The sequence below is a fragment of the Motacilla alba genome, chromosome 1 (genome assembly GCF_015832195.1).
Source record: "Motacilla alba alba isolate MOTALB_02 chromosome 1, Motacilla_alba_V1.0_pri, whole genome shotgun sequence".
Lineage (NCBI taxonomy): Eukaryota > Metazoa > Chordata > Aves > Passeriformes > Motacillidae > Motacilla > Motacilla alba.
In genome coordinates, this window is record NC_052016.1 from 55850512 (window position 1) to 55873654 (window position 23143).

A 23143-nucleotide genomic window follows, 5' to 3' on the forward strand; every position below is an offset into this window, starting at 1 on the left:
CCTGCCTTGGTGACAGCATGCGGTTGTGACATTAATACCTGCTGGACGTTTGCTTGCAGCAGGTCACCCAGCTTTTTCACCAGCTCGGAGAACCGTGGCCTGTTGTTGGGATTGCTCTGCCAGCAGTCCAGCATGATTTGGTAACTGTGAGGACAATAGCAAAGTGAGCACATGGTGGGGTTACAGCTCTGTTTGATCCAAGGCAGCACAGTCTTTGACATTTTGTCATCGATAGACAGCCATAGGGAGGTAACTCCTCAACCTGCTTGGTTTTACAAAGATTCTCTCTAACACTGTTGAGGCCTCTTACTAAAAGTAAAGCAGTAAACTTTCCACAAAAACAGAAAACCTTCGTGCAACACCCCAGAATACCACATCAAAAGGATAATTCAGCCAACCAGTCATACTTCCTTTTTTTCATTCCTAATTAAGCATTAAACCTTTGTATTAAACATCTATTAACTGGCAATGTTTAGGTTAAAGTATCCTAAAGGCATCCTAAGATGACTTATATGGATGTGTCACTTCCTTGTATTGGTTGAGCCAAGCTTTCCTTCCTGCAATAAAATATGTGGAAGAGACAAAAAAAAAGCTCTTATCTACTGTCACTAGGATAATAAAATTAGTCAATGGGCAATACTCCCAGATAGGCATGGCTGGGTTGCATCCTTTTCTTCTGCTAGAACTATTTTTTGGTAAGTGTTGCTATTTAGAGTCGTGACATAGCACTCGGGAAGGCACCAAGACACCCACACGTACTCGATTTTGCCTCCAGAGGTGAAATACCCTGGACATGTTCATGGTCCTCAATGATTTGTATCCCGGGGTGAATGTTCAGTGTGCTGCATGGGCCTCCCCAGGCAAGCTGCTCTGTCCTGACCCACCCTGGTCTCCAAAAAGGTGTTGGCCATGCAGTAGCAGCTTGAGACTGCAAATGGAGGCAGGGGAGAAGGGAGTGACAGCTGACATGGCAGTAAGGACTCAGACAACCTGGGCGGGGCGGCTGTGGGTCCCCATCACCTTCCTCTGCCATCAGACACGGTGTACAGGAAAGGGTGGACCCTCTTTACCCGAGTGATTGTGAGGAAGCCTCCACTGTCACTTCCTAAGTCAAGATGATGTTAAAAATGTCACATTCCTCCAGTACTTATCTCTATGCATTTCAGTAAATATTAAACCTAGCAAGGAATGAATGACCTTCCTCCTCCTCCTCCTCCTCCTTGCTCAGCTTCCATGAGAGCACAGCTCTGGTGGTGCAGTGGGCTCAAGTCCTTGTTGTCCCCTACCCTCTGGAAGAGCCAGGGGCCAGGATGGGGGGTGTACAAGAAGACACCGATGGAGGATTGGGTTGTTTTTCCTTAGGCTGGCACAGGGTACTTTTAGAGGCTGGAATATCATCTGCAGGGCAGTGGTACACAAGGCAAGCAAAGGCATCTTACATCTCCTCGGTCGCTTGCTCTGGGGCTCGCATTCTTGTGCCTTCCTTCAGCCTGCTGCAGAAATCCTCGTCTATTTGGACTCCAGGGTAAGGAGAGGCACCTGGAAGTGACATTGGGAGAATAGATACATGCCTTGAGTACCTGTGACCTCATTGTGGCCCTATGCGTCTCCCTCAAACTCTCCCTTGGGGAGTGCATCACCAGGTTGCAGAGCTGGGGGTCAGGGGGTGCCCCCCTGCAGGGTCTGGCCCTGCTGGCTGCCACAGGCAGGGAATTACTGCTGATTGTGCTCCAAGCCCCAGTCTTTGGAGGAGGGGGCAAGATCAAGACCACAACTATTGGTGGTGCTTTCCTGGCCCGAATAGAAAAAATGCACATGAATTTGATTTGAATATTTTCCCTTGAAAAGCCAAGTCTGATCTTTCTATTGGTTTGGACTACTCCAAATTCTAGTGAGCATAATATTAGCAAACCCCAAATGCCCCAAATCACCTTGAAAAAATTGAAAGGATTGTTTTAAATGAGGTCACAGTGCATTTGCATTGTTTTTCTATTTTCTGTGTTTTCAGATGCAGCCTGATTGTATTGTTGGTATTTTCTTTTCTGTAGACAAAAAAAAAAATCAGGAAAAGGGAAAATGAAAGGGAAAAAAAAAAAAGGACCTTTCATAGAGTCAGAGAGTCACCAGGTTCAAGGAGCTGGGGCTTTAAGAAAAAAAATAGCAGGTATTATGAGGCTGACCATAAAATCACAAGAGTTGGCAGGCTGACCAACAACATGTATTTAAACTAATAAATGATTGATTGTCCTGAGAATTGTATAGTATTGTTTCCTCTGCTGTTCGCCTCTTTTGTCAGCCTCTGTGTTGAACTCAATTAAGATTCTTCTATTCTGACAGTCATTGTTGTTCCCACTCAGTGTACATCTTGTATCCTGCCTTTTCCACATGAAAGAAAGGAAAAAAAAAAGGCTTCACTGGGTTTTAATTTCAGATTGCATGCTCTAGTTCATCCTGCGGCATCAGTGCAGATGCTTTTTGCCTGCTGTGTCCCGCAGCCCGGGTGAGGGGTGTGCTGGATCCCTCCTGGGCTGGGGGGAACCTCCTGGACTCAGGCTGGAAATAGGGGTAACAGGATCTGAGACGTGCAAACTGTGAGTTTGGCTCCCTTGCTCCCACAAGAGGAATAAGAAGCTTTTGAGAGAGCACTCAGCTCATGGCACTCTGTGTCTTGAGTGCTGTCTGTGGCACAGGAGGTGGTGCCTTGGTCTTGGGCAGCTGGTGACCTAGAATCACAACTCTGTGTTATCCCACAGGGTTCCACATTCAATTAAAATACTTTAAAAATTGCCTGATTTTCCTGGCTAGTGCCATCAGTCAGACAAAGCACTGTGACTGCTCTGGCTGTGCTGCCCTGCGTTCTCTGCCAAGGCTTTCTACAGGGAAAAGTTGGAAGCTTAGGTTTTGCCCATGGCAGAAGTAGCTGGTAAAGTTCTCAGACAGCTGTGCTATCCTTTCAGGCTTTCAGCTTGGCAAATGAGCTTTCAGCACTCTTAAAAGCCCCAAAATTTCTAGTTCACAGGGGCACGATAATCCCTCTGCTTCTGCTTTAGGTCTCTCTGAAACACCTGCCAAAAGATCGTTGAAGGTAATGGAAGCTGCAGTCCCCACTCCTGTCAAGCTCCTGGGGTGCAGAGTTAACGTACCCAAGGAAAATATCTCCCACAGCAAGACCCCGAAGGACCACACGTCGCTTTTTGTATTGTAGATTTTATCAAATATGGATTCGGGAGCCATCCACTTGAGAGGAAGTCGAGCCTGGAGTAAAAGGGACAAATCTGACTATTATTTTCAAAGCCTGAAAGATTTTAATCATAGATGAATCAACTATATATTGTTATGTAAATAATTACCATTCAGGCAGGAACCTGTGGGATTTCCTTACAGGCAGTCAAGATAAACTCACACTCATTCATACGCTTAACAAATTGTTGGAGTAAAAGGCTGTTTTTAAAAAACATGTGTCACAAAACACCAGACATTGGAAACCTGTGACCAGGCCTTTTCTTTACGGGGATGTGGGAGTGTGTGGGAGCAGATGTCTCTTGCCAGCATCATAGAGACAGAGCAGAAAGCCCTGCATCCAAGCACCAACTATTCTGTAACGATGTTGGAGATATTCTGTGGGAAATTTTCAGAGCCAGAATTGCAGGAGCAACCCTTGAAGCCCCCTCAGCACAGCTTGTTAGGGTCTCCTGAGCAGTACCAAAGCTATGTGAACATTTCGCAGCTAATTTGCAATGCTGTAAACCCTGGAAGCTATTTACGGATGTGGGAATGGCTGGCAGGTGGATGATACCTCCAGAAAGAGACTCTCTGCATGACTGCAATGGCCACACCAAATTCCCACGGCAGGGGTGGGTGCAAGCACAGTTTGCTGGCCCAGCCCTTCACGGTGGGGCTGGCAGGGCAGTCACTGCCTGCTCTCTGCAGTGGGGGCAAAAAAACAACAAGCAGGTGCTGGAGGAACAAGTCCTGCTCAGCTGCTCAGAGCACCACGAGCACTGGGGGGTACACACTTTCTTTTGGAGGGACTGTTTTCCTTGAAGGAAGTTTACAGAGTAGGGGGTTATGGTGAATCAGCCAAGATATGTCTAAAAAACCAAAGTATTAACGGGGCAAAGCTGTGAAGCAGTTAGCATGTCTAAGCCTCATGCCTGGGATTGAAATGCTTCCCAGACCTACAACACATCTGGACAGCTCATCTTCACATAAAAACCAACAGCTTTTGAGCTCTTAGATTTGGGAAATGTGAACGTCTACAGAATGTTTTGGTGGACAGTTTGAAATGACATGTTATAAACATTTGGGTAAATAAACAGCATCTTGACTTACATCTCCTTTTCTCACATAATCAGGATTCTTATAAATATCTCTTGCGAGGCCAAAATCACAGATCTTCACAACATTGTTCTCAGATAAAAGGATGTTTCTGGCTGCCAGGTCACGATGAATGCACTATAATAAAACAGTTTCACAATCAAACTGCATTTCCTTATTCCTGCCCACAAATTTCCTGTCTCCCATATCCTTTAAAAATTCATTATTATTATTATTATTATTATTATTATTATTATTATTATTATTATTATTATTATTAATTTTAATTTTAATTTTAATTTTAATTTTAATTTTTTTAGGGAAGTTGCCTGTAGTTTACATGAAGTTACTGTAAACAGCAGTAATTGTTTTTTAAAATAATTACTATGTCCTGAAAGTGACAAATTTGTAAGCCCTTTGACATTTGCAGGGAAAGAGCTGAATCATTTGGAGCTCCCTAATATATGTTGAAATTGAGTAAAAACCTACCACACCCAAAAGATCTTGCCCAAATGAATGAGCTTGACCCAATGCCTTCAGTCATGATCCTGTGTTTATGGACTAGGGATACTTGGATAAACACAGTTATATTTATAATGCCAAGAGGAAAACAGCTCTTCCTTTGGGACCTCTCCCAAGGAAGGTGTCACTACAATGTAGACATGATTTCACCCCTGAATCCTGTCCTTCTGCAGCAAAAAACCCTCAGTGCAAAACTCGCCTTTCTGGAAGAGAGGAACTCCATGCCTCTGGCCACCTGAAAGCTGTAAGAGATCAGGTCCTCCATAGTGAGGGGCAACTTGTACAGGTCATCAGCATCTGCAGAGGTGCAAAGCAGGGTTTGTTACAAAGGTAGCTCACAGGCAGTTGTTTCCCCCCTTTCTTACAGACCCCATTATTCCCATAAATTCAGTCTTTATGGAGGAGTATTTGAAGGTCAACCCACCATCATTGGAAACAAAAATAGTGCTTGCTGTACACCCCATGCTTTGGACACTGCTGTGTTTTCCCCAAAGATAAGGAGCAGTCAGAACAAACAATCACACATTTTCCTGTCAGATTTAGTAACCCTGGAAATAATCTTTTTTTAAATCTTCTACCCTCTGGACATGACCCTCTGAGCATCTCCCACGGATGTTTATTAGGGTGATAAATGAGGAAAAAAATTTCAGGGATTCACAGTATGTTGTAAAAATATCACAGTCCGTGTAGGGACAGGAAGGAATTAATACCTACCCTCCTCGTCCTCCTCCACATCACTCAGGCTTTTATCTTCCTGGAACCCAGAGCTGGCGAAGCTCTCCCTGCTGGTGACACTGGCCAGCCTTTGTGTTTTGCTTTCCACTGGCTCAGTATCCTTTTTCTCTTTCATTGGCTCTCCCTGCAGAGAGGAGTCCTTCAAACAAAAAGAGGAGAAGTGGTGCTGCATCAGAGCAGTGGAGGGGGTGGGGAGGAACTGAGGCAGACTGCTGATACCTTTCTGCTAGGCTGGTGGTCTCTGGCGTGGGTGGTCACATCTCACATGGGTTGGGGGTGTCCAGTGCCACTGTGGTGGGCAGGGATTGGTGGCAGAGCTGTGCTCCACCAAGGTCATCATCCCCAGAGGGCAGAAATTTGGTGGCTTGGGAGCATCAGCACATGATTTTAGGGTAACCAGGGCGGTGGGCTATCTGCCACAGTGAGGATTTGCAGGGCGTATGGATGGACCTGTCTGCTGGGCTCTGCCTCATCTCAGCCTGAAATGAGACATCTGGAAGGGCCCATTTCTCTCCAGCTGTCAGAGAAGGAGCACGAAGAAGTGGATTGGGAAGGTTGTGGCCACAATGGAGGTATCCCAGATCTCTCAAACATCCGCTTTTGGTCCCAACCTGTTTAAGACACCTGTCTCTATGTCCCTGCCCAGGGTTTGGTGTGGGCTTGTAAGCCCTTTCCATGGGGAGCAAGAGCACTTGGTGTTTGAAACAGAGCTGCTGTTGGAAGTGACGGCCTCTCTTCACTGCCTTGATCCAATGCTTTCTTCTCATGGCCAATCTTGTTTAATGGGACATATGCAACACTGTTTGGAAAAAGCTTTCTCACTGCTACGTGTAGAGCAGCCTGGCTGCCTGGCTGTACGCTTGCCCCATCTTACTTTTCCTCTTGTCCTGCAACCATCTCTATTCCCTGTGCGTGCTGGTGCAGAGCCAAACTTCCACCTCCTTCCTGCCCAGGCAAGCTTCCCAAGGGTGCTGGAGCACTGGGTGTGGGAAGGGGGTATGGGAATGACTCCACTCAGCATGGACCCTGCCCAGCCATGCTCCCTGCTGAGCATCCCACTCCAACAGCCACATGTAGGAGGAGACGGTTGCTGTGTCTCCTGTGGAGTGCAGCATGGACAGCCTTGGGAACAGAGACTCAGCAAAGGCCTTTCAGAGGGGGATGTCCTCTTGAGTGGGCTCTCCCACAGACCCCCCCAAAAAAAATCCCTGAGATGCTGACGAGCTTTTGACACAGCAGAGCAGAGGTTTGGAGACCTGCTGTTCTGTATCTAGGCTCCTAAGTCTCATGTTAGAGCCCTGGATCATTTGGAGGATTTTTTCTGGAACTATTTGAATTTTCTGGGACATTTGGATTTAGGTTTGTAATAAGAAACATATCATGAATTTGATTCAGTAGGCTGTGGGATGTGAGGACAAAACTCTAATCTCTTTTCCTCTTGATAGCTCTTCTCCTCACACAATAATAAGATTACTTGTAAATCTCTGAATATTAGGGTGTCCTGGGACACGAGATTTAATTGGTATTATCTTGTTTGTGCTCCCAGCAGTACTGAAATAAGTGGGCAAAACCACTTCCTTTGGCTTTGCTGACCTCAAGCTCACCAGGAATGGGTTCATCAAAAGCAGGGCAAGAGCGTGCGGGGACACTTTGGACAGGATCCACTTCCCCTCGCTGTAGATGGCTCCAGCCAAATTAGTCACAGCAGTCTCCTTGCACAGTCAGGGAGGGAGAGGTGAATCCTTTCTTGGCACAACACATCCCACACCAAATATTAATATAGGTCAGGTGAAGCCAAAAGTCATTTCTCTCCTTTGGTAGAAGAGTGTCTGAGGAGACCAGCTCAGAGAGCTGACATCCACATCATCAGCACTTACGTCAGGTAAGGTGAACCCTACCAAGACCATCTGCCTCCTCACCTTGTTAGGGCAGAAAAGATTCCTTTTGCTCTTCAGATAGTTTGATAAATTTCCATACTTGCAGTATTCAACAATCACCATCAGAGGCCCTGGGCAATTACATTAAAAAAAAACAAAAAACAACCAAACATTTTGAGCAGCATAAAGCAATAAAAGGTGGCATCAGTTCTGAGAAAGAGTCTTTCATGCCCATAACTACAACTTGAGCCCAGAATCACTGGCAACACGTCCCAAGAACTACAAGGCTGCTTGAAGAACACTGGACATAATCAAAACAAAACTGCTTCTGGAAATTAGGGCAGGGCCTAATTTTGGAAAGCTGGGTCTTGAGTCTGGGTCCTGAGGGACACTCAGTTTCCTCTTCAGGCAGTTCAGATTGGAGTCCCACAGCCCACACACACTTGCTGAGCTAAAATAGGTGACATATCTAAAACAAACAAACTCCCATACTAGTCTTTTGATTTTCTTAGTGTGGTATCATGGAGGACTTTACAACAGCTGCTTTGTGATTCATAGTGCAGGGCCAGCAGCTGATATCCCTTGTTCCCAGCCTCTCCAGATCATGTTTAACTTGAGCTTGAACAGTGGAGTGAGTGAGATAAAGGATAGCAAGTGGCATATTCCTAAATTCACACTTCACATATTAATACTAAAAGAGAGTTTAAAGAGAGGAAATGTTTAATAACTTCATTAAATGACTGAAAATCTCTTTTTCTTTTCCTCTTTTTTTCACCAACTACAGGATAAGCTCAAATATAAAAGTTACTAACTTGACCTCTGGATGAAAAACAACATGGGTCACTGGCTGTTACAGGGAGATAATCCAAACCCCTTTTCAGAGCAGTGCAGATTTTTTTACCTCCATTTTTTGTGCAAGCTCCTAACAAATTCACAATGTTGAGATGATGACCAATGTGGATTAGGATTTTCAGCTCTGTCATCAGTGCTTTGTACTCACTTGCTGTGGCCCCTTCTGTAAATACAAAATAAAAAAGTCAATGTGAAAAGGCAAAATATTGGTCCTGCTGAGCTTTACCACTTCTCATTACTTTCCATTGAAATAATCTATGTTACTGTATGTACTTCTTGTATTGATGTTCTCTCTCTATTCCTCCCTGCTCAGCATCCTCTTGGTTGCAATTAAACCCATAAAAAGAGTCAGGCACTCAACTTCCTTCCAGGTGACTCTATCCTATTTAGAACTGAGAGATTTTTTTTTTTTTTTTACATGAATAGTTCTGGTGTTTCAGCCAAAAAAAAAATCGAAAGAACAAATAAAAAGGGATTTCAATATGATAATTAATTCTATCTAGAATTGGCTTCATCTGATCTGACTTAGCTGTCTAAGGGTTGTATACCAGCCTGAACTAATCAATGTTTTAAGGGGTCAGTGTCAAGAGCAAAGTATTTGAGAAGCTGATGTAGCCATCAAGTTTAGCCATCTATATAAGAGAAAGCTGAACTATCCCTGGGTGATGCCTGCCTGGTTCTGATCATTATCTTGGAAGCCTGGTGGTAGACCAGGGAAGTAAATATTAATTGGTTAAAGTGAAGTGACGACATCTCACCCTTACCAGTCATGGTTAATAATAATAGGAGTGACATAAGAAGTCCCTTAAATAGATCCAAAACATTCCATTTAGTGTTGAGTGAAAATTCTCATTCCCCCATAGAAAATTTTTTTCCTGCAGGATTTGATTTTGTTAAGAAAACAAGAAAAAACAATACTGCTTTGTGTAGGCCCAAAAGGAGTTTTTCAGCTTAGTGACTCCAAGAGCAAGGAGAACAATCCTGTGGGAAAAAACCTCGAGCTGGGTCTTAAGGGGCTTGGTTTCAATATCTGAATGGAAACAGTTTTTCTTGGTGTCCCAGACAAAATTTGTCTTCTACTTGGTGATCTGCTATTTGCTTGTATGGGTGGTGGCACCTCCCCTCCACCACATGGGAATTCTGTGAGGATAAGGCCTAATGAATGACTGCAGAGCTCCTGGATAATCTAGTGAGGACGCAAGGAATGAGGCAGATCTCCCCGTGCTTTAGGTGAGATACTAAAGATACCTACAGAAGATCTGGTCACCATGAGCTCTTTCATTGTCAGCAGAGCTGAGCAAGGACTCAGTTCCATGTATGCAAGAGGAATATCCATTCCATCCTAAGGAATCTGCCTTAGGATGGGATGAAGTGTTGTCCTCACCGCTGCCAGTGAAGGGCATTTGAGTGACTAACTCAGATACAAGCATCTGCTCTGCACATGCACGTGTGAATCCCACCAGGAACACTTCTTGTAGCTGCATTCTGCTCCCATCCATTCCAGGAGCACCCACACCAAGGAGCTCCTTGGTGGTGCTGGCTGGCACAAGAAGCCTGCTGATGTAAATAAAGAAACCCTGAACCCAGCAGTCCACCCCAAGGGCTGGAATTTACATGTAGACATCTCCTGATAAATGACAAGTAAGCATATGTGAAGCTGGGAGCCCCTGGCTAAGATGGATTCATTCAAAGTATTCCCGAACAGAGTCAACAGAGAGCACTGGGGTTCCAAGCCAAGCTGGCAGAATAGGGGGTGAGTCCTGGTGGAGAAACAACACCAGAAAGGATTCAGGGATTAAAACAGATGAGCACTGCAGCATAAACACCTGGGGCAATGCAAAAAAATAAAGAAAAGAAAAAAGCCTGCTCTGATCCTTACACACGTAAAGAAGGGAAAGCCAAGTACATAGGAGGGATGCCATTGGGACTCTGGGTTAGGGCATTCAATCACAGCTGCTGCAGGCTATGACTGAATATCATCCTGCTTGCTAACATCCCAAGCGCCCTCTTCAAATTAACAAGGGGAATTGTCCTTTCTGCTCCAATGAGAAAGGTGGCAGTGAATAGCTGGGGGATGATTTTACTTTCAGATGAGCCCTGGTGCGTGAACAGTGCTGGCAAATCCATTGCACAACCTGGGTGTCATCATCCTAAGCAACGTGTGATGAGCCTCCAGCCAGTTCAGAGGGGGCATAGCTGCACAACACCACCAAGATTTAAACTGCTCAATGTGTTTAGCTTAATAAAAGGGCCTTCATGAAGAAAAATCATTATAAAATCTAATTGAGAAGGTTAAATGAGATGCAATAGTCAGGCATATGTGAATTAGACATAAGGCATCTGGTTTTAACAGTAAGATGAACATTCCTTGGAATGAATGACCAAGGAAAATATGAAAGCTTCTATCCAAGTGTCTTTACATCAAGGTGGATACCTTGTACTTCAGCTAAATTTCATTTACAGCATTTGGTATAGAGTCAGTTGAGCATAATGGTATGACTTTTTACTGAGAATGCAGTTCTTATTTCATGGTTCTGCCATGGTGCATGGTTCTTTCATGGTTCATTTGTGGTGCTCCTGCAACTTGATTTGTACACATTTTGGAGGCTTTAAAAAGTTATTGGGGAATGCTTTTGCTTTTGGAAGAGTTGTATAAAAAAATGCACCACCATATAAGGCATCATTTTTTCCAATGCAGCTGTGCAGCAAGATACCTTTCAACATTTTCACAGCAACTATTCTGCACGTTGGTGATTTCCTAATTCCAAAGGCAGATGCTTGTACCACCTTTCCGAAAGCTCCGTGTCCAAGAGATTTTCCTGTAAAGAGAATGAAGTGGAGAGATACATCTGGGTGAAAAAGAGGAATCCTGTCAGCAAATGGCTCCATAGATCATGAACAGAAAAATGTACTTTCCAATGAGTCCCATAGGTATATTTCCAACATATGTATATCCAACCTGGTTTAGGTTTTTTGTTTTTTTGTTTTTTTTTTTTTTAAAGTAAGCAGTCAAACTAGAAGACAGAGTCATCGGGAAAGCAAGTGATAGGAGTGAAAATGTCACTAAATGAATGCAACCACTAATTGGAGGTACACTGGCTTAAAATTTTATTTTTTCAGTCTAGCTCTGCCAGAGAAAGATTTTGCTCCTCTTTTCCCTGGGCACACTGCACCGTGCAGCAGCCTGTGGTGCTGCCAACACAGACACTCTTCCCCTTCAACAACGTGTTCACATGGACAGCTCTGGCTGCCTCTGCCCAGCTGCAGAGGCTGTCAAGGCCCAGTCAGGGAGATCTTGTCAACATATCAGCTCTAGCAATAAGTTTTGTTTCTAAGTAACTATTTTTAGATTGCTATTGTGCTTCACCTTCAGCAGAACCCAGGTACCAAAGTGGCTAACAAGAGTATGGCAGCAGGATCTGCGGCGTAAAGAGCAGAAAATAACAGTCAGCTTTTCACACAAAAACAAAGGATAACATGTACCATACATTTGTTTCTCAGATATGCACATGTGGCATGACCATCTCCACATGACAATTTTCTCTTCCTATGATGAACACCTGTTTGACTAGCTCTCACTTGGATATCTATCTTGTTGGTATCTGAGTGAGAGATGAATCCCACTGAGATACTTGCAAGCAGAGAAAAAGAGCTGCTGTCTGTACTAGTTTTAATCAATACTAGCTTTTATATGTGTATATTGTATCTAAACTGTAATTCTCAGTATGTCTGTCAGTAAAAGCAAATAACATGTTATAAAAGCAATGTAAACATGAAGTAGAATAAGCTAAGCCAAAAAAAAAATCCCAGAAAATTATTTCCACTCTAGATGCGCAAAACTGTTGTAATTTTTTTACAGCAAATAAAAACCACTTAGAACTTGATCTACATGACTGAAAAGCGTCAACAAACTGACCTTGGTTTGTGAAGGGCTTAGTGTTTGATAGAGAAATACAGATTCAGTCTGCATCTAAAAACCTACTGTTGCCTTTTTCAGTTACTGCATATGGATTCTTTGTTCAACAGATGTGTAAGGGAAGCACCATTAAGACTCAGGTCTCAGTTTTCTTAGTGAATTGATGTTTTTAGTCCTTAACATTTTGAGTGTCTGTGATTTCTGCACAAAGAAAATGCAGTTTGAGGTCCTATAAAACTCGCCATACCTTTGTTTAATCCGTAGTTTTAATCTGTTTCCATCACTGTTAATTCACTTCCCACATTATGATAGCCTGCTTAGTCACCACTTGGATCATAAAGCTGCACAAAGCTGCTAACCTTTCAGAAAGGAGAATGAGCACTGGAAACAGCACTTCCTTCTCTAAACAGTGGTGTGATTCAATGGGAGACTGTAACAACACTCAGTCTTGCTGCTCTGCTGCTGTTTGTACTGTGCTGAATAGTAACACAGGACAGAGATGCTTTAACTTTACATCATGTAGCTCAAATCTCCACAGTTTAGTATTGAATTGTGGCTATGGTTGTTCTTGCAGAAGTCCCTTCTGTTGACATACAAAATTATTAATCAGAGGAATATTAAGTTGCTCAACCATCTGAGCAGTCAGTTTGTCATAGCCTTTGAGCAGCTACACTGGATATGTTTGGGGTAATGCTCAGGTAAGTAGTGCTGCCTCATTTAGATCCAGACCAGTGAAGCAAAGTGCTCTGCTTGAGTTTTCCACACTTGACTTGGATTTACTGGGCCGCTCAGAACACATTAAAATGAACATACAACTCAGTCAAAGAGTTTTGGATCAGGAGAATTTCCTTTCAGTCCCATTTTAGCAGAGTCCTTCAACCATGTCAGTTGCTGGGCCTGGAGCATTAGCAAAAAGCACTTGCAGGCACCGCACCCCATGTCTGTGGGAGGGCACTGGCTCGAAGGTGTGCTCATTTCTCAGGTTCTCTGCCGCTGTTTGAGTCATCTAGGTTTTCCCCATGGGAGGCTTCACATTTTCCATTATGTTACACAGGACAGCTGTGCACGTCCAGGAGTGGGAAATGCTGTGCTCGGTTCCAGCGCCGTGGGCTTGCAAGGCACAGGCAGGAGCAGGGCTTGGGAAGCCAGCTGCCACCAGCGCCTGTGACACTGCTCTGTAGCCAGCAGCCACACTGCCCCGGGCCCTGCACCCTGGCCTCGGCACTGTGGCACCTCTCCAGATCGGGAAGGTCAAGCCCAAGCAGGAGGGGAGAAGCGCATGATGGCTCAGCTAGCACAGTGTGCTATTGCCAACCACACTGACAGTGATTTATGGCGCCAGCGTTTTTCTGCCTAATGAAAAGATGACATTTTACTCTCTGTGAGACTAATCTATGCTGAATATTAATTACCCTGACTTCAGCGACGCCCATATGAAATTTCCTGTGATGGCTGTACCTCTTACAGATGAAGGGAGAGTCCTGTTATGTAAGCATTGCGTTACAGCCGTGGGCTGTGTGTATGCATGTTGGAGGAACACACAGCAAAAGAGATGTGGGCTGAAAGGAGAGCCTTCTTTGCAAAAGTTATAATAAATATGTGTCCTGGAAGATAAGTAGGTGGAAAGAGAAAAACAGTCGCATCAGATGCTGGAAGGGGTTGCATTTCCAAGTAAAAATATTTTTTAAAAACCATAGAAGCACATTTTGTGTTTGTGAGACACTAATCCTCAGAGACTGCCAAGGTTACTGAAAGACTGAGCCAACTGCCATGTAAGCAGGACTTGCACTGAGCTAATCTAGCATACTGCACATACACAACTTCTTCAAATCTGGTTCTCATTCATTGTCAGCATTCTTTATTTGTTTACACCAGTTCTTCCACTTTTAACTCATTCTCTGGTCATCGTTCGTCACCTCTGGACTCGAGACACTAACCCTGAAAGGCATGGTTTTTTCCTTGGTGTTTACATTCCATTTCTGTTTGTTTCTTTCCCAGTGGTCACACTGTCTGCACATCAGGCTCTTGGTCCATCGCTGTAAGAAAATTGTCTGAAGATTGAAGTCACTCCAGCACAAGGCTCCAGCATTCCCAGAATTATGTATGACAATTATAAATCGAGAGCAATGTATTTCAGCTGTGCTTATCCACATCTGGCCACCTTGTATCTTCTGGCAGGCAAATTTTGTGTGATCCTAATTTTGCACGTGTTAACCAAGCTCTGTCCCTGATACCCAGGAGACAGGAGGAATCTGTTACAGCTCCTAACTAAAATGTGAGGATTTTGTAGACCTTGCTGTAGGACAAATGTAATGCATGCCTGAAAGAACAAACAGCACTATAGCAATGAGGCTGAGCTTATCACTGACATTTTAATGTTGACCTTCTTGCTAAAATCTGTGTGGTTTCTGGAGGGATTCATCAACTTCAAAATAAGGTCCTTTCCCGGCTTCCCTTCTCATCAGCCCCACACTAGACTTAATAAGGAATGGTCCCAAACCCATGCTTTTTGCTGGGACATCTACTGGGGAGCTGGCTGTAGGTTTAAAGTTTTCAAGGGTATTTATTTATGTGTGGACTTATATGCCACATTCTTGCTCTTTATGGTGCAATAACAGAATATTTATAAAACTGCAGCACAGATGGAAAACAAGGAGATTGTGCTGGAAAAAGAAGGAGAGGGAGAAGTGGGAAGGGGTGCAGGATGGATTATGAGGACCCATTTCTGCACAGGCCTTTTTCCAAGTTTCCATGTTGAAGAAAGGGAAGAAAACCATAGAATCATAGAATATCCTGAGTTGGAAGGGACCCACAAGGATCATCCTTGTGGATGATCCTGGCCCTGGACAGCACAATTCCAAGCAGCACACCATGTGCCTGAGAGTGTTTTTGAAATGCTTCTTGAGCTCTGTCAGTCTTGGTGCTGTGACCATTTCCCTGGGGAGCCTGTTCCAGTGCCCAACCACACTTTGGGTGAAGAACCTTTTTCTAATATCCAACCTAAACCTCCCTAACACAAATTCATTCCCTCGGGTCCTGTCACTGGCAACACAGAGAAGAGATCAGTGCCTGCTCCTCTCTTCCCCTCATGAGGAAGCTGTAGCTGTAGTGAGGTCTCCTCTCTACTCCTCTTCTCCGGGCTGAACAGACCAAGTGACCTCAGCTGGTCCTCATACAGCTTCCCCTCCAGACCCTTCATCCTCCAGACCCTTCATCATTATTAGAGTGAATCACCAAAACTACAGTAAATGTCAAAGGTCAGGCTCCTGCGTCTAGAGAGAGAAACATTGAAGTTGGCAGTCTGATTTGGAATTCTTTGATTGCTCTTTTTGTGTCCTGTTTTAAGTAAATCAGTTTCCAAAATATAGAATGCATCATTCTTGTCTACATTCTCCTTCTGTGGCAGAGTGGCCAACCTAATAGATGAGGGAAAGGCTGTGGATGTTGTCTACCTGGACCTTAGTAAAGCTTTTGTCACTGTCTCCCACAGCTTTTTCCTGGAGTTAACAGGTAGATTATTCGTAGTTGGACTTAAGGGTCTTTTCCAACCTAAATGATCTCGTGGTTCTATTTTTTCTTTCCTACATGAAGTCCAAATATACATGTGAAAAGTCAAGTAGACATGGTCAGTCAGTCCTAAAGGCTGTAATACATTCACAGATCAGCGCTCTCATTGTGGAATAGATCACACCAAACCCTGCAGTACATTGTGCTGAGTGCCTAGAACACATCCAGCTCCTCTTTACCCAGAGTTACAGATGCAATCAATCCTAACTCTATATGAACGATTCCAATATTACCTAGTTTTAGCCTTTCTCTTGCAATTTCCCACTTGCTGGCATCATAAGGTAGACGTTCACATTGCTCATCTAAGGGGACTTCATCAGGATCCATTATGATTGACAGGTAATGGTTGGTCTTCATTTCAGAGGAACGAGGCTAGAAAACAAAGACATTGCAGAATGAGAAAGAGGATTAGAGTATCTCTCAGCATCTTCTTGTTTGGATCAAGGGCTCCAAGTTTATTCTGTTCACAAGGCTGCGTGTTTCACTGCACACTGGATGATTTGGTTAAGCTCCCTTTGGCTTTTCTATATGTTGCAAGAGATTTTATATGAAAGAAACTCCTTCCTCTAGCTTTCCTTCCATCTGGACATATCAGTTTCTTCAATGAAATCCATGTGGGTCTCTATTAACATATGGTGTTATGACACAGGCCCTCTGCACAGTCAGGAGAAATACTTTCAGCAAGTGACTAAACATTGCTGATAAAAATAACTTTCCTTCATGATTGTGCAAAGCAAGAAGTGGCCACATGCAACAGATGGAGTTCTACTGCCAGTGTTTATTTGTTCCATATATCCCGCAAAGATAGGTCTTATGTGGTTAGAAATTGTGCAAGACAAGTCGTCAGGACACTGGACATTGTACACTTCACAAACTGCTGACAAATTTGTAGGATTTTTTGTTTCTTTGGTATAATTTCTGAGAAATTTACTCAAACCATTTGAGTCTGGAGGAATTTATGAACAGCTGGACTCAAACGCGTAATTTAAAACATAAAATTTCAAATTAATTAGCCAGCTTAGTTTCTCCTGAGCAAATGTATTATCCACTCCACATGAGAAATATAAGGAAAGATGAATCTGATGTGAAATTTTCCTGCAGTTCATCCAGTTTGAAATGTATGTTCCTTCAAAGAGCATCAAGATTTCCATTCTAATCCGTTGGACTTTTCTTGACACAGGAGTACTTATCGTTCTATAGGAAAGGTCTAGTGTTTGCCATAATTTCCTGGCTATTAGTTGGAGTTTATGGGAATTTTCGGAACTGAACTTGAAGGTGTTGCTTTTCCTATACTTGTGAAAGTAGCACATGGACAAAGACATACAGATACCACAATTATACAGATATAACCACATATTCTCTTTTCTATTATTTGCTTCAACTGCCTCCTAATATTTTCAACTTCCCTCCCCTACAGTTTGGAAATATGTCCCTAATACCTGCATTTCTAGGCATGTTTTTTGAGAAGGATATTCCCAGCAGTGCATGCCTTGATTACAAACACAACTAGACTAAAATGACAGTAATTAACAACTGCTGTTCTAGTTGCTTTTCATCCTCCCCAAACCCAGAAATTTTGTCCCAAGAAGGATGCACTGATGCTTGGGGAAAATGTCAGGAGGCTTAAAGCCTGGCTCCAAACCACCCACTAAGTCTGGAAAGAACATGGACACAAGTGGGATATGAGTAAAAACAGAAACTTGTGTGGTGCTCCAGAAAGGGCATTTCTAGATAGAGATATGTGTACCAGAGTGCTCCTACCCATCACGTTAGAAGAGCTTTGAAGTGGACCCATTCCAGTAAAAGCAATAGGAGAGTGGAAAAGTCAGACAGTTTCCCACAGTGCTTTCTTCAGATGCACTCAATATCAAATTTTTGGCACAAATAGAGATTTGAAGCAACATTTTCAATGATGGAAACTTGTTAAGGATATAATCTGTCCCTGTCTGCATCACAGAGGTTTTAAGTAAATGCTCTTGGAGAGCATATTTTTTTTCTGTTGTGGCAACATAATTTGTATATAAAATTTAATTCAGAGCTAATTCCAGATATAAATCTTTGAGAGTAAGTGTTTAAAAGAGGAACACAGAGAAGTCCATAAACATAGACTAACACTAGTTGGAAAGTTGCCTCAACATGTCACTTAGTGAAAGTCCCTTGTTCTACATGATATTTTTATCATCTGATGATATTTTTATTATCTTTTAACAATCTAACAAGTTTTGGTCTCATAAAAAATAAAACAAAAAAGATCTGCTACACTTAAAGCTTACTTTTTCCCAAGCAAGATTTGCAGTCACATTATAGCTTGCTTTATCATTACTGTTGAGCATTCAGTACTGGTCCCTCTTGCCTTGTAACTTCCCTTACAGCTATGAAGTTTCTCCACAGCTCCAGCTGACCTCTGCTTTCCTTTCCCCCCAAGCTCCCACGCGTTTCTCCTCACCAAAGCCTGCAGCAGTAGGAATGCAGGCAGAGTGACTGCTGCCATACCATCCTGATTTGGAGGTCTGTTGCATCAGTCAATAAAAGTTCTTAGTACCCAGCCTAAGACACTGGCAGGCCTTAATGCAGGTTGAGATTACAGGCCTGTCAGCAGTGGCCCTTCAGCAGTGGCCCTTCAGCAACCATCCTTCAGCCACCTGGGACACGCCCAGCTGTGCTGGCTGTGAGCAGATCCCTGTGGTGCTGCACTGTGATTCCCCATGGCTGCTGGTGGTGTGGGAGTGAGGAGAGGGGGCACGCAGCCATTTCTCAGCTCGTGTCTTGCAGTGCCCAAATACCTTCCCTCAAATCCATCTGCTCCTGCAGGTTACACTGAGAGCTTCCTGCCTGACTGAGGAGCTGTGTTTTGTGTATTTTGTATTTTGCTGTCATGGTTTTAGCCTGCACACATCATACAACACAGACAGGGTGCTGTCAGCAAAAAGGGGTTTCAAACCATCACAGTCAGCCTTGGACAAGAAGGAGGGTCAGCTGCAGGGGCAGTTAAATTTATCATGTTGGTACAGGATCATCTGCTCTAGAAGCTGCACCATCAAAACTCCTTCAGCAAAATATCACTTTGGAAGTGATGTAATTATACCAGACACTGTGCGAACCAGACCCCAGCACATTCTGTGAAGATCTGTCATTCCCACTCACTCAGATCTTCAAAGACATTAGGATGCCAAACCCCCACAGTTTCTGTAAGGGAATGAGGATGCCTTTGGTGTGAGTCAGGCACCCAAGTGAGCCTCAGAGCCTTGTCCCCACCCGGGCTTTTCTTTCTGGCTTACTCATACTCAGGCTTGCCAGTCAAGGTTCTCCAGGATCCGTCAGCAGCCTGGTTACTTCACCAGGAATAAGGGTGAGCAGTATCAAAGAATCATAGAATCATAGAATATTCTGAGTTGGAAGGGACCCACAAGGATCATCAAAGCTCAATTCCTGGACTTGCAAAGGACAGTCCCAAGAGTCATGCCATGTGCCTGAGAGTGTTGTCCAAACACTCCTTGAACTCTGTCAGTCTTGGTGCTGTGAAAGTGAAACAGAATTTTTCTTTGGTAGACCCAGCAATCCCAGCAGCCTGGGAAAAATTTCTGACATGAACAAAGGGCTGTCAAGGAGAGGCAGGTGCCACAGGGGGTCCCTGTCTGCTCTTACCATCTTCAGCTTGCGAATGAAGAGTGTCAACAGGAGCCAGAACAGTGTCGCAGCCACACAGGTACAGGTCAGAGTTATCAGCTCCAAGTTGGACCTCTCTGATATGCCTGGGAAAATCAAGTGGAAAACATATTAGAAAATGACCTGCAAACCAAGCGTACTTCATAGTTGTTGGGTTGTTTTGTTTTTTTTTTCCCATTAAAATAAAATACCAGGAAGGACCAGCTCTTTTCAATGGGGTATTAATCTCTGTTTGGACTGGCTCACAGAGCCAAAAAAAAAAGGTCTCCTGCAGCCTCAGGAGAGGACAAGGCTGCACAGAAGGATGGCTCTGCTGGGCCTTTCCCACAGGTGGTACTGTGGTGTGAGAGCTGCTGCTAAGGTGCAGGAGAAGCTCCTGGGAGGGTTTGTGCTGGTGTAGGCACCAGTGACTCCGAGTGTGACCCAGGGCACATTGCAGTGGTGCTGCTTGGGGTTTGCTGTCCAGGACCTGATGCCTTTCCTTATCCACTTCTCAGAGAGCTCTTCCCTGCTGGCGGCTGAGCCCTGCAGCCTGCACCTCCATCCCAGACATGCTGTAAACCCTCCAGCCTCACCAAAACCATCACTGGGGGTGACCTGGGGATTCTCTTGGAGATTCATGGTGCTGCCAGCAGGAGTCCACGAGCTCTTTTTCCCATGGCTTGGATGGATCTGATCTGTCACCTGGGGGCTCATACACAGCATGGAACCAGGGTCTTGAGCCTCATTCCTACTGGGCAGAAATCCAGGGCACATGGCCTAGCCCTCCCTCCAATCCACTGCTCCCCTGGCAGGCTCTGTGCCCTCAGGTCTCCTGCCAGTCACACCAGCAGCCCATGGCCAGGCTCCCTGAGGGAAAATGGGACCCCCTCCTTTCCCAGCAGCTCCCCACAGAACCCAGGTGGCAGGGAGCTGGGAGAGCTCTAGAAACCAGGCAACTGATTAAGCACAGAAAGGGAAAAATAAAACCAGCCACAACTGAAAATGAAGCAGCAAGAAAACACGAACATTAGAAATCTGGAAAGTATTAGAGCCCACTGACAAATCTTTAAAAAAGCCAAAATAAAACTCACTTCAGACTGCTATTTAGGGATTTGTAAAATAGATTCCGAGCAGTTTGTTTTGCAAATCCCGTGACTGCACCAAAAATCCCACAGTTCCCACAATATGTTTTCCATCTGATTGGTAGAAGACACAAAAAGAACCATCATACCCTGCCTCTTATTCTGATATACCCTCTAGAGAGGGTAGGACAAGGAGGAGTAATTCTGAACATGATTTCACAGTAGTTTTGTCAACTGCACTTGCAGAGTTTCAGAGCCTGGCAGCTTGGTGTTACTCCTGACAAATGAAAAAAGTGTTATTGTGTCTCACTGGTGAGTTTACCGGGTAATCCAGAGGGATTGTGCTGGTTTTAGGCAAAAGGCTACAAAGCTTTGTTTAGAGGATGTGTTGCTTAATCAGCATAATGTCTTCCCTCCCTAAAAATGATAATCAGATTTGTATTCATGCCCCATATCTAAGATTTCCCTGGGACGTCCATTCTGGAGCTTTGAGAATAAAGCCCATTGAGGAAAAACATGACTGCAACTATGAATGGAGATAGAATAGTCTCCAGAAAAACAAAGAGAGTTCTCTTTTCACAAGTATTTTTTCCCAGTACTTGATTTAGATATGGAATATAGTGATAGCATAAATAATACAGCAAAATGCAGCTTGCCTATTCTCTGGCATCTGCATTTCCTTTTACATTTGGATAGTCTCCTCTTGCTTCTGAGCAGCACTCCTGCAGAAGGCAGATAATAGTTTCTGATATTTATTCAGCAAAACCTGGGGGGCTGAAGGTTCATTGGTTGCCACAACTTCATATGGCAGGACACAGAACACCTACAAGGTACAGCCAGGCCTGGGGTGGAAGACAGCAACCCTCTAACCACTACAACAGCTGTTCAGGAGTCAGCAAAGAGATGTGAAAGTGCTGTCTTTGAAATGTTTGAGCAAATGTAGGCAACCAGAAAGCATTTCTCCAGCTGGGTGGGGTTATCGAATGCCAGAGTCCTAGTCTTGCTGAGAGCCTTGAAGTTAGAGCTCTCCATGGGTCTCTCAGCTGGGTAGAAAAAGGTTTCATTTGGGGCAGAACAGGTAGAAGCACTCAGAAGAGGCCTGAGGATTAGCAGAGTTTGGTGAGGCTGTAATCAGTGCTAAATCCCTCTCTCTGCCTGGTAGCTGAAGATTTTAGGCATTCCCTTACACCTCCTTCCCAGAGCTTTACTCACCAGACAACTCATTAGACAAAGATTTTTTCCTGTGTGCAGCCTGTCCCATTTGCCTGACTCTGCCCCAAGCAGCTGCCCCCTTTCTCCCCTCCTGAAGCCCCCCTGCACTACCCCATGTCTGCAGGACTGCAGAGGGGTGAAGAGGGGGCCAGTGAAGAAGTGCCACCAGCAGCAGCTTCTCTATTTCAGTAGCAACACAAGCCACCAGAACCATGGAAGTATGCCAGGATGAGAGCCTGGATTAATCTGCTGATCCCTGCAGCTAGAAACTCAAGCCTTTGGCTGATATGGGTTTTCTCATTAGGATTTCAGCTCTAAACACCTAAACGTTGTGGTGAAGCTCAGGTGTCAGCCAGGGAAAAAAGCAATGCCTGGGGCAACAATGCCAATCTGCTGCACCTAAAGGATCCCTCAGCCCTACCCCAATGGGATCTACCCTGCTTAATCCATGTGATCTCACAATCACAGCGCTGCAGCACTGGCATGGGTGCTCAGAGATGCTGAGGAATGTCCATCTTCAGAGTTTGTCATAACTGAGCCAGACCATTGATGGTGACCCTTGTTTGAACTGAGGTTGAACTATTCCAAACCTCTTTAGTGGACTTCTGAGGCAACAGGAGTCTTAGTGTCCCCTGATGTCCACCTTTAATCTTGCAAACTGAAGTCATGACCCAGGCTGAACTTTGTTTAGTAGCTGTGGGAATTCCAGTTAAACTTCATGGAGAAGTTCCTGATGACTTCAGCATGACTCAAAAGGCACAACAACTTTCTGAGATACAAAGTCAGAAAGGTTAGGTAGGTAGGTAGGTAGGTATGTAGGTAGATAGGTAGATAGATAGATAGATAGATAGATAGAAAAGTTATGTAAAATAAGTCATTTAAATATAAGTTATTTTAAAAGCTAACACCATTTTCATAGTGTCAGCATTGTTCAGTGAATACTTAATAAATGAGATGTTTTCCTTTTCATCAGCAGGATTCACATTAAGTTATCAAGCATCAGCTTTAAGACAGGACACATTGCTGTATTCCTTTGCTTGCTGTATGTCCCTATTTCAGTGAGCATAAGCTGCTCCTTCCTTTATCAACACATCTCCTTCAAAGCAGCACCTCTGCAACTAACTGTATCCCTGGGGCTGCAAGGGTCCTCACTAGGGGAAGCAGGAAATGGCTTTCATGGCAGCTCTGCAAGCATGTTGACCCTCCCAAAAAAGCTGCCCTAGAGTCTGTGTTTCCCACATGCCCAGCAGCATTTCTCCCCATGCTTTTAGGGGTACAGTCCCCTCCACCTGCTGGATGCTCGGGTGCCATTTGCTGTTTCTATTCTGTTGTTGCAGATTTGCTGCCTCTTTGGTTACTCATCCAAGAGCAAGCAGAGAGATTGCTCTGACATGACCACAGACATGGCCTTTCTT

The 23143-nt window shown here is 44.2% G+C and overlaps 1 protein-coding gene across 1 annotated transcript in view; it reads right to left on the reverse strand.

The window, feature by feature from the left end:
• FLT1 (fms related receptor tyrosine kinase 1) overlaps positions 1-23143 on the reverse strand; it is a 110668-nt gene that overhangs the window by 9988 nt on the left and 77537 nt on the right. The window contains exons 16-26 of the mRNA XM_038138267.1: positions 19432-19538; positions 16020-16158; positions 11018-11122; positions 8353-8466; positions 7494-7582; positions 5554-5713; positions 5039-5136; positions 4333-4455; positions 3144-3255; positions 1440-1539; positions 39-144 (exon numbers count right to left, since the gene is read on the reverse strand). Coding sequence (XP_037994195.1) covers positions 39-144; positions 1440-1539; positions 3144-3255; positions 4333-4455; positions 5039-5136; positions 5554-5713; positions 7494-7582; positions 8353-8466; positions 11018-11122; positions 16020-16158; positions 19432-19538 — 1253 coding nt within the window. The remainder of the gene's footprint in view (positions 1-38; positions 145-1439; positions 1540-3143; positions 3256-4332; positions 4456-5038; positions 5137-5553; positions 5714-7493; positions 7583-8352; positions 8467-11017; positions 11123-16019; positions 16159-19431; positions 19539-23143) is intronic.